Source organism: Rhea americana, unplaced genomic scaffold (assembly GCF_003343005.1).
Source record: "Rhea americana isolate MKP2758 unplaced genomic scaffold, rheAme1 scaffold_484, whole genome shotgun sequence".
In the NCBI taxonomy this organism is placed as follows: domain Eukaryota; kingdom Metazoa; phylum Chordata; class Aves; order Rheiformes; family Rheidae; genus Rhea; species Rhea americana.
The window spans coordinates 52,381-64,129 of NW_028186628.1; the positions used below are offsets into that span (position 1 = coordinate 52,381).

The 11,749-nt window shown below is 66.6% G+C and overlaps 3 protein-coding genes across 3 annotated transcripts; 2 read left to right on the forward strand and 1 right to left on the reverse strand.

Moving 5' to 3' along the window:
- The first annotated feature begins 5,403 nt into the window (after window positions 1-5,403).
- HDGF (heparin binding growth factor) lies at window positions 5,404-6,899 on the forward strand. The gene is made up of 5 exons (XM_085317010.1): window positions 5,404-5,549; window positions 5,638-5,776; window positions 5,887-6,069; window positions 6,170-6,381; window positions 6,545-6,899. Exons 1-5 carry the CDS (start codon window positions 5,419-5,421, stop codon window positions 6,549-6,551), a joined length of 672 nt encoding a protein of 223 aa, XP_085173136.1. The 5' UTR covers window positions 5,404-5,418; the 3' UTR covers window positions 6,552-6,899.
- A 433-nt stretch (window positions 6,900-7,332) lies between these two features.
- Window positions 7,333-9,424, forward strand: MRPL24 (mitochondrial ribosomal protein L24). The gene is made up of 6 exons (XM_085317013.1): window positions 7,333-7,427; window positions 7,974-8,171; window positions 8,282-8,377; window positions 8,536-8,639; window positions 8,744-8,874; window positions 8,993-9,424. The coding sequence occupies exons 2-6, from the start codon at window positions 7,989-7,991 to the stop codon at window positions 9,127-9,129; spliced, it is 651 nt and encodes a 216-aa protein (XP_085173139.1). The 5' UTR covers window positions 7,333-7,427; window positions 7,974-7,988; the 3' UTR covers window positions 9,130-9,424.
- On the reverse strand, window positions 9,372-11,743 carry METTL25B (methyltransferase like 25B). Its single transcript, XM_085317011.1, is given in 7 exon segments — window positions 9,372-9,962; window positions 10,030-10,217; window positions 10,297-10,826; window positions 10,829-11,047; window positions 11,146-11,208; window positions 11,282-11,514; window positions 11,517-11,743. Coding segments are annotated over 7 exon segments (1,671 nt in total). The 5' UTR covers window positions 11,701-11,743; the 3' UTR covers window positions 9,372-9,708.
- Window positions 11,744-11,749: the final 6 nt, after the last annotated feature.

Here is an 11,749-nt window from a genome sequence, read left to right on the forward strand (position 1 = left end):
GCGGCGGGGGGCGCGCAGACCCCCGCGGGCTGCGCTCGGGGCTCGCTCGCCGACGCCGGCTTTAGCAGTCAGTGCGCGCAGCCGGTCGCAGCTTTATCACGCACGGCCCGGCCGGAGGCACCGCGGGCCCGGGCACACGTGTGCGCTGCACCCCCGGCTGCCTCCTTTCTTCTTTCTCCCCCCATTTATCGCGTTTTTTTTTAATTATTATTTTTTTTAATTTTTTTTTGCACCTTGCTAAATAAGCGTGCGGTTAATGCAAAGTTTCCCGGGAGGTCGCTGGGCTCAGCCCGGGAAATAGGGATGCAGTTCTGCAAGCACGTGGGCTCGTCGCTTGTGGGGCCGCGAGTTGGCCAGGCCTGTGCCCACAGCCCGGCGACCTCCGAGCGGTATTCCTATTTATTTATTTCGTACGTGAGTGCAAGCGCAAGTCCTGCCGCCCGTCCCTGCGGATTTTTTTGCTCCYGGGTATTTCTGCGCACCGCCGAAACGGGCTCCGGCGGGAGGGCGAGCCGAGCCCGCGTGGCTCTGCCGGACCCACCGTGCGCCCCGACATCGATGCCTCCGGCGGGTGCCCCCCACGAGGGTCTGGCCCGTGCGTCCCCCCAGGGTCCGGCTGGCCTGGGGASGCTGCCCTTGCTCGCCCAGACCCCCAGCACGATGCTCCGCTCAGCTCCCAGGTTTCGGGGCACCCGCAGCCCCCGTGCCACTTTTGGGGGAGCGGAAATCCCCGGGGGGGCTGCGAAGCCGTGCGGTGCGGGGGGGCGCCGGTGCCTGGCTTTTCGCCCCTTGCCGGAGCTGTGAAATATCCCCCAGCTTCTTTGGGGAGACTCGCCCAAAATCCCCCTTGGAGCATCCCGCTCCCAGCCAGCTGGGTTTATAAGCGGGTCCCTCCGCGCTGCGGCCGGGTCCCCGCGGCCTTGCGTCTCGCTTGGGACCGGCTGCCAAAAGGGTGCTTCGGAGGGGGCTGCGCGACGAGCCGGCACTTGCCGGGAGCCTTTTTTTTTTCCTATTTATTATTATTTTTATTAAACCGATGCAGTTTGTTTAGCTCTTTGGAGAGACGGGGCAGGTCCGGAGGCCTGCAGGGAGGCGGCGGGCACCGGCGCGCCTGTGCGCCGGGTGCTGCCGGGAGCAGGTGTGCAACCGACATCCGGGTGCTGGCGCCGAGGCCGGGAACGCCGCCGAGGCCGGGAACGCCGCCGGGTCCCGGAGGGGGCATCGCGGCATCGGAGCGGGGGGGACGTTTCCCAGCTGCCCTCCAGCACCCGCTGCTGCCGCGACCCCCTTCCCCCCCCCCCGGGCTCGCCGAGGCCCTTTGGGCCTCATCCCGCCCGGAGCGGAGGTGCGGAGCTGCTTCCCGGCGGCCTCTTTAAGACGTGGTGGCCGCGGCGGAGGGGCGTGGGGAAGCTGGCGCTCCGGCAGCCGTCGCCGGTTATTTTTAAGCGGTTGATGATGCAGTTTAAAATTTCCTTGGAGTGTTTCCCCCTCCCCTCCCCTCCCACGGGCCTCCCGCTGCCCCCACCTTCGCCCTCCCTCCCGGCTGCAGCGGCGGGAGACCGGCCCGGCCGCAAATCCCTCCGAAACGGGGCCGGGAGGGGGTCGTGGCGGGCAGCAGGGGCCGAGACCCCCCCTCCTGCAGCCCCCTGCCCCCCCGCCTGCCCTGTGCTGGGCTGCACGGACTTTTGCTTGGTTTATAAGGTTTTTTGGCGGCGAGGCCGCAGAGGGGGTGGGGAGGCGGCGGGATTTGGCTCTGGCCTCCCGCTTGAAAGCGGCCTCCCCCCCCTCCCCCCCACTCTCCCTCCCGGCGTGGAGGAGCCGGAGGGATCCCTGGGAGCGTGGCCGGCGCATTTCCACCCCAGCCCCGTTGGAGCCCCGCTTTCCCCCCAAAACCCCTCGTATCGTGGCAGGACGGAGAGCCAAGCGGGGGGGGGGGGCAAGGTGCAGGGCAAACGCCGAGCCCGGCTGGGCACCCTGGCATCCGGGGCATCCACGGGGACCGAATCCCCCTGCCCGTCCTCCGGTGACTAATCCCATCCTGTGCTTGCRCGAGCCGGGCTGGGTTCGCCCATGACTAACCAGGTGCTCTGATGAAACCTTATCCCCGGCCGTGCTTGGCGTTTGCCGAGAGATTTTGTTTCCGACTCCCGGAATATGAACCAGGTGTGGCCGCCATGGAAAGCAATGACAAGCCAAGTGGATAAAGGGMGGGGAAAGAGCGGTGAGAGCGCTGGGAGACTGGGGTTATTTACCTGGCRAGTGCCTCCGGGGACACCTGCGAGCTCTCCTGCTCACCCCCCCGGGTTATTTTACCTGTTGCCTGAGCCCGTTGCACTGAGCATGCTGAGGGCAGCCCCCAACGGCCCCCGCTCTGCCAAGAGGCTGAACCTGGAGGGGAAACTGAGGCACGAAGCGGGGAAAGGAGGCTGGAATTGGAACTGGGCTTCCCCGAGGCTCAGCCGGGCGCCTCGCGTGCGAAGCCTCCTCTCCCTTGGTCTCTTTTTCTGTCTTTCTGAGCTACTGGGGACGTGAGCGAAGAGCCCGGACTGGCGTCCGTGCCCCTCCGGCCCTGCGGGCTCGCCAGTGCGGTCTGGTCCGAAGCCGTCGCCTGCCCGCTGCTGCCGGATCCGCAGCCCGTCTTAATTGCAGCCGGGGGGGAAGGGTGTTGCACAGCTGCAGGGCCAGGAGTGCCAGGGGGATCCCGGTACTGGGATCCCGGTATTGGGATCCTGGTCCCTGGGGGTCTCGTGCTCCCAATGCCGGGCGCTTTGGGGTGCTTTGGCAGGGATGGGATGAGCTTTGGAGGGCTCCTCGCTGCTGTGCTGGATCCTGCATGCCSCCTTTGCCATCGTCTAAAACAACTACTGGCTACGGCACGGCGGGCCAGGGCTGCCCGGTGCGGGGCGAGGTGCCGCTGGGCTCTGCSCTGTAATCGTGGCCACTGCGTCCGGCCCACAGGGATTAATCCGCCGAGCCGGGGGGCCAGCAGCGCCTCGCTCCCGGCCCTGCTCCCAGCCCCGCGTTGCTCCAGGCACCCGTTGCAAAGTTCAAGCGCGGAGGCTGGGTGCAGAGTCCGCGTCCCCACTGGGYGCCCGCGCTGGCCCTCCCAGGGAGCCTGTCCCGGCCTCGCTCTTGTTCCCAGACCCCCGTTTCAGCCCGCAGCTTCCCAGCCGGCAGCCGCAGCACCCCCTTTTCCGGGCCGAGAGCCGCTCGCAGGAGGTGGCCACCGAACGGCGACGTGCACACGTGCCCTTGCCACCTCTTCAGCCCATGGCAGGGACGGACAAACCCCAGCTTTCGGCTTGTGCCTCGAGCGCAGCCTTGCTGGCAGGCCCTGCTATGGCATAACCCTGAGGGCTTCATTTTTTYCCCCCCGACGGCTTTTCCAGCCCCTAACAGCGCCTGCCCGTGCTGCTGTGCCTATTGGCGCCCTGTCGCAGGGTGTCTCGGTCCCRTCCCGTTATCTCGCCCTGCCCCCGTTTCCCCGTCTGCCTGGGCCGATAGAGATGCTGCATCCATCTTCTCCTAGGAAGACGGAGGTTTGGGTGAAGAGCGGCCAGATAAGAGGCTGTCCGCGGGGCGCTGGACGCCTGCCGCCGTCCCAGCGGTGCAGACCGCGGGGCCCTGCGCGGGCTGCCGGCGTTTTGGGCGCATCATCCGGCTGCGCCTGCTGGGAGCGAGCTCAGGAAATCGCCACCCGGAGAGCCGCCTTTCCCGCGGGCTCGCCGGGAGCCGGAGCTGGCTGGCCACCGCTCTGACTCATTTTCTCCTCCGYTCAGGCCTGGCTGTCCGGGGAAGGAGCTCCTGCTGCCGGCTCCGGCAAGGCGAGGCGCCAGCCCCGCCGGGCACCAGCCTTTGCATCGGCAGRAACTGTCCCCCGGCCCCTCTGGCCTCGTCCCTGCCCCGACTCCTGCTCCCCTTGCAAAACAGAGCCAGACCAGGGTCCAGCCCGGCAGCGTTGCCCCAGCGGGTTGCAAAGGCTGCAGCAGCACAGAGCTAATCGTTAACGCGGGGCTGGCGCAGAGGTGGCTCTCGCCTGCGTGTCTCCAAGCTGGTGGCCATAGCTGGGCCACCATGTCCACCGTGGAGCCCCTGCCTGGAGCCCCTCAGCCAGGCATYGTGGCCTCCCTGGCTGCCCAGAGGGCCATGACCACCGGGCACGGGAGCCCTGCGGCCACCCTGACCCAGCACAGCAGCGCCGGCTTGTTTTTGGATATCTCAGGACAAAAGCTTTATATTTTTTCCAGCTACGRGAATTAATTTGGCAGCAGCCCTTTGCCAGATTTGACGTTGACTTTGCAGATTGTTCCCGGCTGGCTGGGGCTGCGTTTCTGCCGAGTCGACCCTTTGCCAGGAGGAAGGGGGGAAAAAGTAAAAATTAAAATCTTTGTGGCCCTGTGTGAGCCTGGCTGCTGGCACGATGCTCCCATGGTTCTTCCGCCCGGCACGGCTCTTCCTGGTGGAGAAACTGAGGCTTCGCAAGCCGGTGACTTAGCAAAGGTCGTGCCGTGAGTCAGCAGCAGGCTGGGAACAGGACCCGGGCGCCGAGCTCCCGGCGCTGGCGGGTTTATTCTCTCACCTTCCTACCCAGCAACAAGCTGCRCGCGCGCCGAGACCCCCGCCTGCTTTCTCTCTAGGCTCCTTCTACCTTCCTTTGAGGCTTTCTCGGGGAATTTATGGCTGCGTTAGCGCTGGCTGAAATGGGGGGTTATTTTTAGAAACTATAAAGAGCAGCCGGAGCCGCTTTTGCTCTATTCCCGCGTGGGGCGGAGGGAATATCCGCGCTTCGAGCTCAGCGAAACGGCACCTGCCGGCTGGGCCGGGGGCGAGGATGGGTGCTGGCTCGCCGCTGCAGGCGCATGTGGTCCCGGCCCCGTGCGCTCCGGCCTGGCGGTGCCGTGAGAATTCCCCTCCCAATTTGCGCGAAAACGGGGTGCGTGGGGCCAGCTGGCGTTGCCCCAYGGCGTTGTCTGTCTTTGCTGATGTTTCCCTTCCCATCCGGGCAAACCGAGCGAGTGCCCGAGGCTCCCGTGAGCATCTCCGGCTGCAGTCGTTCCTCTGCAGCCGGCATTCCTCTAGCACRCGGCCCAGGCCACAAATTTGCTGAGCTAAATATGTCTGAGCCAGTCTAGACAAGAGCTTAGGGGTGGAGAGGGCAGCGCCAGTCCTCGCCCGTCCTCTCGTGGTGCCCGGGATGCTGTCACCGGCTTGGAAACGGGGATGTGACTTTGCTTTGGGGGACTGGGGCCGGACTGGAGAAAGGGAATTCCTCCACTGGCCTCATCCTAATGCTGGGTTAGTAGCAATAGTTCTTATTTTCTTAGCTGTTAGTTTTGCCCGTGACGTTGCTGGCTGGTGGGTAAATTCCTGAGGACTAAATCCGTTCCTTCCTGGCTCAGGGTCACAGCTTGGAGCGGGATGGGAGCTGGGGCTCCCCCCTGCCCGGCTCTGACACGGGTCTGTGTCCACCAGATTGACGAGATGCCAGAAGCTGCAGTAAAATCCTCCTCCAATAAATACCAAGTCTTCTTCTTCGGGACCCATGAAACGTGAGTTGGGCGCCAGCGCGTGTGTGCGGGAGATGGGGTCTGCTGGGCCCGTGGGTGAACCTCATTGCTTTCCCCCTTCCCTGAGTAGGGCATTCCTGGGCCCCAAGGACCTCTTCCCATACGAAGAATGCAAGGAGAAGTTTGGGAAACCCAACAAAAGGAAAGGGTTCAGTGAAGGTTTGTGGGAGATCGAGAACAACCCAACCGTCAAAGCCTCCGGCTACCAGGTGGGTCACCATCTCGGCAGCGCCATGCACCTCCCTGGCCAGCTCCTTCCCGCTGTCCTCCTCTGCCGGGCCAGCCGTTCGCCCCGTAAGTCCCTGTGCCCCCTCCACAGCCCACCCAGAAGAAGACCTGTGTGGAGGACACTGAGCCGGAGCGGGAGCCCGAGGGCGATGGGGAGAAGAAGGGCAACGCAGAGGGCAGCAGTGACGAGGAGGGCAAACTGGTGATTGACGAGCAGTCCAAGGAGAAGAACGAGAAAGCCGGGATCAAGAGGAAAGCGGAAGATGCCTTGGAGGTACAGGGGGCGGCAGCAGGGCTGGGGGCTGTGAGGGTACCCCGGGGAGCGCTGGGGTGGGGGGGACAGGGATGGGCTGAGCCGAGATTTTTCCCTTTAGGACTCCCCCAAACGCACCAAGGAGGCGGAGGGACAGGAAGGCGAGAAGAAGGTAGACAACGAAGAAGCCCCCAAGGAGGAGCAGAAGCCCAACCCGACCGAAGGGGAGAAGGAGAAGAACAGCGACGCCGCCGGCGCGCCGGACGCCAAYGAAACCAAGCAGGAGGGCAAAGACAAGGCAGGCGCGGAGGAGGTCAGAGACCACAAGGAGAGGTGAGGGCGGTGGCGGGGCTGGCGTGGGGCGCCTCGGCCCCCAGCCCTGGAGAGCCGGGCTGCTTCCTGCCCCCCTTCCTCCGCCAAACGGGGTCCGGGGGGACCGTGCCTCCGCGCAGCACGGCCGTAACCCAGCGTCCGCGTCTCTTCTCGGCTCTTGCAGCCCGTAGCGGCCTCCCCGGCGAGCTGATCTCCCGGCCTGCTCCTTCCCCGCTGGGCTCCCCGGGTGCTGAACCGTCTCGCCCTCGTCAGCTCGTGACGTCCGCGACTCCGGCAAACGAGAAACAAACCGAGGAGAGGAAAAAAAGAAAAAAAAAAGAAAAAAAAAGAAGAAAAACAAAACAAACCAAAAAAGGAAATAAAAAAGAGAAATGAAGAGAAACCCGGTAAAACACGAACCCCTGAACCGACCCGCATCTCCCGGCCCCGCCGTCGCGGGGCGCATGCTTTGTATTAGTGATTTCTAGGGGGCTGATCAGTTGATTTGAAATAAAAAAAGCGATTCATGCCTTTTTAAAGCGCTTCCGCCCTGGCGTGTCCGTCCCGAGGGGCCCTCTGCACCCACCCCCCCCATCCCGGGGGCTCCGGCCCTTCCCAAGGGGGGGGCTCGGCGGGTGGGCCCTTCCCGGGGGAACCCGAGGAGGGGAGGGAGATGGGGGGGGGGCACGTTTTTTTTAGAGGGAAAGCTGCTGTGAAAAACGAGGTTTTTGWGAGCAAGGGAGAGCGCGCGGCCGGGCCCTTCCCCAGGGGGTAACTGAGCAGAAAATGGAGCCCGGGCCTGGCGCCAGCCCCGCCGCCGGACTACAACTCCCGGCGTGCCCCGCGGCAGCCCCGCCGCGCCCGGCACGTTCCTATGGCGGGGAGGGTTGACCCCCTGGTGGCCGTTCCCAGGGTGCATTGCGTTAGGGCGCGAGTTCGTGGGGGAGGGACTACAACTCCCAGGGTGCTTTGCGGCAGCTCCACCGCGGGACTACACGTCCCGGCATGCAGCGCTTCCCCCTCCCTCCGCGGCGTGCGAGGCGCGGCGGAGGCCGGGGGACGCCGAGGTGAGAGGGGCCCGGGGGGTGGTCGGGGAGCGCGACAGGGCGCCTGGGCCCCCTTCCTGGGGAGGGAGAGGGGCTCTGCAGGACGCCTGGGCCCCTTTGGGGGGGGGGGACACTGCAAGGGATGGGGGCAGGGGGCTCTGCAGGACGCCTGGGCCCCCTTTTAGGGGGGCACTGCAAGGGATAGGGGCAGGGGGCCCTGCAGGACTCCTGGGCCCCCTTTTAGGGGGGGCACTGCAAGGGATGGGGGCAGGGGGCTCTGCAGGACTCCTGGGCCCCCTTTTAGGGGGGGCACTGCAAGGGATGGGGGCAGGGGGCTCTGCAGGACGCCTGGGCCCCCTTTTAGGGGGGGCACTGCAAGGGATGGGGGCAGGGGGCTCTGCAGGACTCCTGGGCCCCCTTTTAGGGGGGGCAGTGCAAGGGATTGGGGCAGGGGGTTCAGCAGGACTCCTGGGTCCCCTTTTAGGGGGGGCAGTGCAAGGGATGGGGGCAGGGGGCCCTGCAGGACTCCTGGGTCCCCACCCTGATGCCTGGGCACCCCCGGCCCAGCCTGCACCCGCCGCCATGCGCCTCTCGGCCCTGCTGCCCATGGCGGCCCGGCTGAAGCTACCGCATGACTACCGCCATGGCACCTGGCCCCCCGAGTCGGCCGCAGCCCAGCAGAGAAACCCTCCGGGGCGCCGGCGCAAGAAGATCTTCGTGGAGCCCATCAGCGAGGATGACTGGAAGGTGTTTCAGGGCGACACGGTGAGTTGCCCCACAGTGTCTGCCCGAGGCTCCTTGAGGASGTGGCCTGAGCCGGGTCGCTTGGCCTGGAGCCCTCCCTGCCACCTCTGACTTGCCTGTCTTGGTACCAGGTCCAAGTCCTGACCGGGAAGGATGCAGGGAAGCAAGCRAAGGTGACCCAGGTGGTGCGAGCTCGCAACTGGGTTGTCGTGGAAGGCTTGAACACGGTGAGGTTTGAACACCCCCACTGTGATGACGGGGCTCTGGCCAGGCCTTCGTCTCGACAGGGGTCGTGAGCGGCCCCAATGCGTCGTGTGCATGTTTGAGGTGCCCAGAGGGGCACAGGCCTGCGCAGGGTGTCCRTAACCAGCTTGCTGTCCCCCAGCATTACCGCTACATCAACAGAGCAGCCAAGTACCCYGGGACATACATCGCCAGCGAAGCGCCCCTGCTGCTCAGCCAGATCTCYCTGGTGGACCCCGAGGACAGGTAACTGCCGCGGCAGAGCCGGGTCGCCCTCTGCACTGCGGGCCGGGTGGGCAAGGGAGCCGTGGCTGCATCCCGGCACCAACCCCTGTGCTCCCTCGCACCAGGAAGCCGACGGAGGTGGAGTGGCGGTACACGGAGGAGGGCGAGCGGGTCCGCGTCTCCCTGCGTAGCGGCCGGATCATCCCCACGCCCGAGCGCCGCCGCCGGGATGGCATCATCCCTGAGCAGTGGATAGGTGAGGGGCGAGAGGGGGCTTGCGGCTCGAGGTGATGCCAGCTCGCCCTCGCTGAGGGTGTCGTTTGGCCCCTCCGAAACACTCGGGCACTCAGTACTGTCCCCTTCGCTCTGAGTAGACGGCCCAAAGGACACRTCAGTGGAAGATGCACTGGACAAGACGTACGTGCCATCCCTAAAGACCTTCGAAGAGGAGATCATGGATGCAATGGGCATTGTGGAGACACGCAGGGCCAAGAAATCCTACTGGTATTAACAGCCCTGGTTGAGAACAGAAGGAAAACTGAAACCTGCTCTGGGTTGCAGTCTGTGCCCCTGGGCAGCAGCCTGCAATAAAGACATCCCTTTCTTTTACACATCCACGGCGTGCAGTGCTTTTGAGACAACTTCCAGACAAGCTAGGAGAGGGCAGGACTCCTGGGTATCCCAGGCTTGGTTCTCCTGCCTGCAGCACCCAGCCCATATTCCCTCCCTGGTCACTCAGTCTGAGCTCTGTGCTGTAGAAAATCAGCTTTATTGTAATAAARATGAGGCCTCAGCAGCATCTCGCAGCCCTTGTCCTCCACGAGCCTTTGCCTCCTGTCCCTGGACACGCAGGAGGAGTGATGGGTTTGGGGGCACGGCGCTCTGCTTCAGTACAACAGGGTGTTGCAACATGGCAAAATAACCTCACGAGGCTSTGAGGGAGCCAGCGCAGGGACCGAGCACTCCTGCAACGGCAGCAACGGTGGTGCGCTGAGGGGGAACGCGCCAGCGTCCTGCCTGCCTCGCTCTGGGGAGCGGGTCCRGGCCCAAAACCAAGATGTTCGGCCTTTCCTGGCTGCTGCGATGCAGTTCAGCCCCGACTTTGCCCCTCCGTGGATGGGTGTGCCTGGGGATGGCCTGGTGGCGATCCCCCCGGCAGGGCCACGTCCTCGCCGCTGTCCTCGTCCTCGCCGCTGTCCTCATCCTCGCCGCTGTCCTCGTCCTCACCACTGTCCTCGTCCAGGGCTGAGAGCACTGGGCCCAGGGGGCACCGGGCGGCCACCAGCACGAGGTTGCGTGGGGAGAACTGGGGGTCGAAGAGGGGGATCAGGGCGCACTGGAAACCTGTGGGGAGAGGCAGAGTCAGTGCCGGCAGCGCCCTGGGCTCGTGTGCCGTGGCCCCGGCACCCACCTTGCTCCCGCAAGTAGAGCAGGCGGTCGAGGAGGATGAGGGTCTCCACCAGCGGTGCCAGCAGCAGCGCCAGGCTGAAGAAGGCCACCACCTTCTGCTGCTGCCGCAGCATGGTCTGCACAGCCTCCGAGTCCAGCGGCAGCGCGGCCGGGTCCAGCCCCACGCGGGGCAGCCCGAGCCGCGCGTACCTGCGGGGACAAAGCGGGTCAGGCCGGGGYGGAGCGGGCCGTTTTTGGGGGTGGGGGGTGTCCCCTCGCCCGCACTCACTCGGGGAAGCTCAGCGCGTGCGCCTTGTTCACCGTCTGCACCCCGAGGCACTTCTTGCTGGGGTCGGCCGCCCGGATGAGGGTCTCCAGCACCGCCCGGTAGCAGTGCGTCCGCAGGGCACCGCTGTCGGCCCGCAGCCGCCCCGCGTACTCCTCCAGCGCGTGGCAGGCCGCCTCGCGCGCCTTGTAGGAGAGCGCGTGGCCCGGCAGCCCCGCCACCCAGGCGCTCAGCGGGTAGCTGCAAGCCGGGGGCTCGGCGGAGAGCTTCATGTAGCAGCAAGCCACCGAGGTCACGGCGGCCACGTGGGGGCTGCGGACGAAGTGGCGGAGCAGGGCCACGCTGAGGTCCCCGCAGGCGTGCAGCCCCGTGAGCAGCACCCGCTCCCGGCCCCGCGGCCCCAGCGGGTTCCCGGCGCCGCCGGGGGGTCCTGGCTCCGGGGGCAGCAGCTCCTGGCTCCACGGAGCCCCGGGGTCCAGGCGACCAGCCACGTGGCGTGGCCCCCGCGGGGAGAGCGGCACCTGCGTGGCAGGGAGGGAGAGGACGGGTTACGCTGGGGGTGTTTGGGCGGCATGGGGCAGCCCCCTCCCCGCTGCCCCCAGCCCCTCACCTCGGCGCCTCGCGCCTGCGCTTTCTCCAGCGCCTGCAGCAGCTCCTGATCAAAGCGCTTCGCCGCCTCGACCAGGCGGCTGTCGCCCTCCACGGCGGTGACCGGCAAGCCGAGGCCGAAGGCCAGGAAGCGCGAGAGGTGGCCCTGCGAGGGGACGGGCCGGCCGGCGAGGGGCTGGGGGCAGCCGCGCGCGTGTGCGTGTGTGTTCCCCACCGCCACCACACGCTGCCGCCCCGTCCTACCTGCCCCGAGCCCACGTCCACCACGTGGTCACAGCCCGCCGCCTCGCTGAGCCGCTTCACCACCTGCGGGGGAGAGGAGGGCTGGGGCCGGGGGACCCGCCGGGGGGCCGGCCAAGGGGCACCGCCGCCCGCCCACCTTGCCCAGGCGGCCGATCTCGTGCTGCTTTTTGGGCTTGACGTGCTTGCGGAGCAGCGGGTGCAGCCTGGCGCTCTGGCAGGGGTTGCGCCGAAACTCGGGCGGGCGGCCGCCGTGCCGGTGCCGGTGCCGGTGCCGGTGCCGGTGGGGCGGCGGGGCGCGGGGGAAGGCCAGCGCCTGGGCCGTCGCCTTGAAGGCCAGCAGGGAGAGCGGCCACACGGCGGCGGCGGCGGCGGCGGCGCGGGGACACTCACGATGACGTAGGCGTCGAGCAGGGGCCGGTACAGCGCCAGGACGCGGACGATGCTCGCCGCCCGCTGCTGCTCCCGCCGCAGGGGCCCCGCGGGGGCGGCCGCCATGGCGGCACCTGCGAAGGGAGGGGATGGGGAGGGGCGTGCCGCCCGGCAAGGGGGTGACATCACGGCGGCTGTGACATCACAGGGCCTGTGACATCACAGGCACCATGGC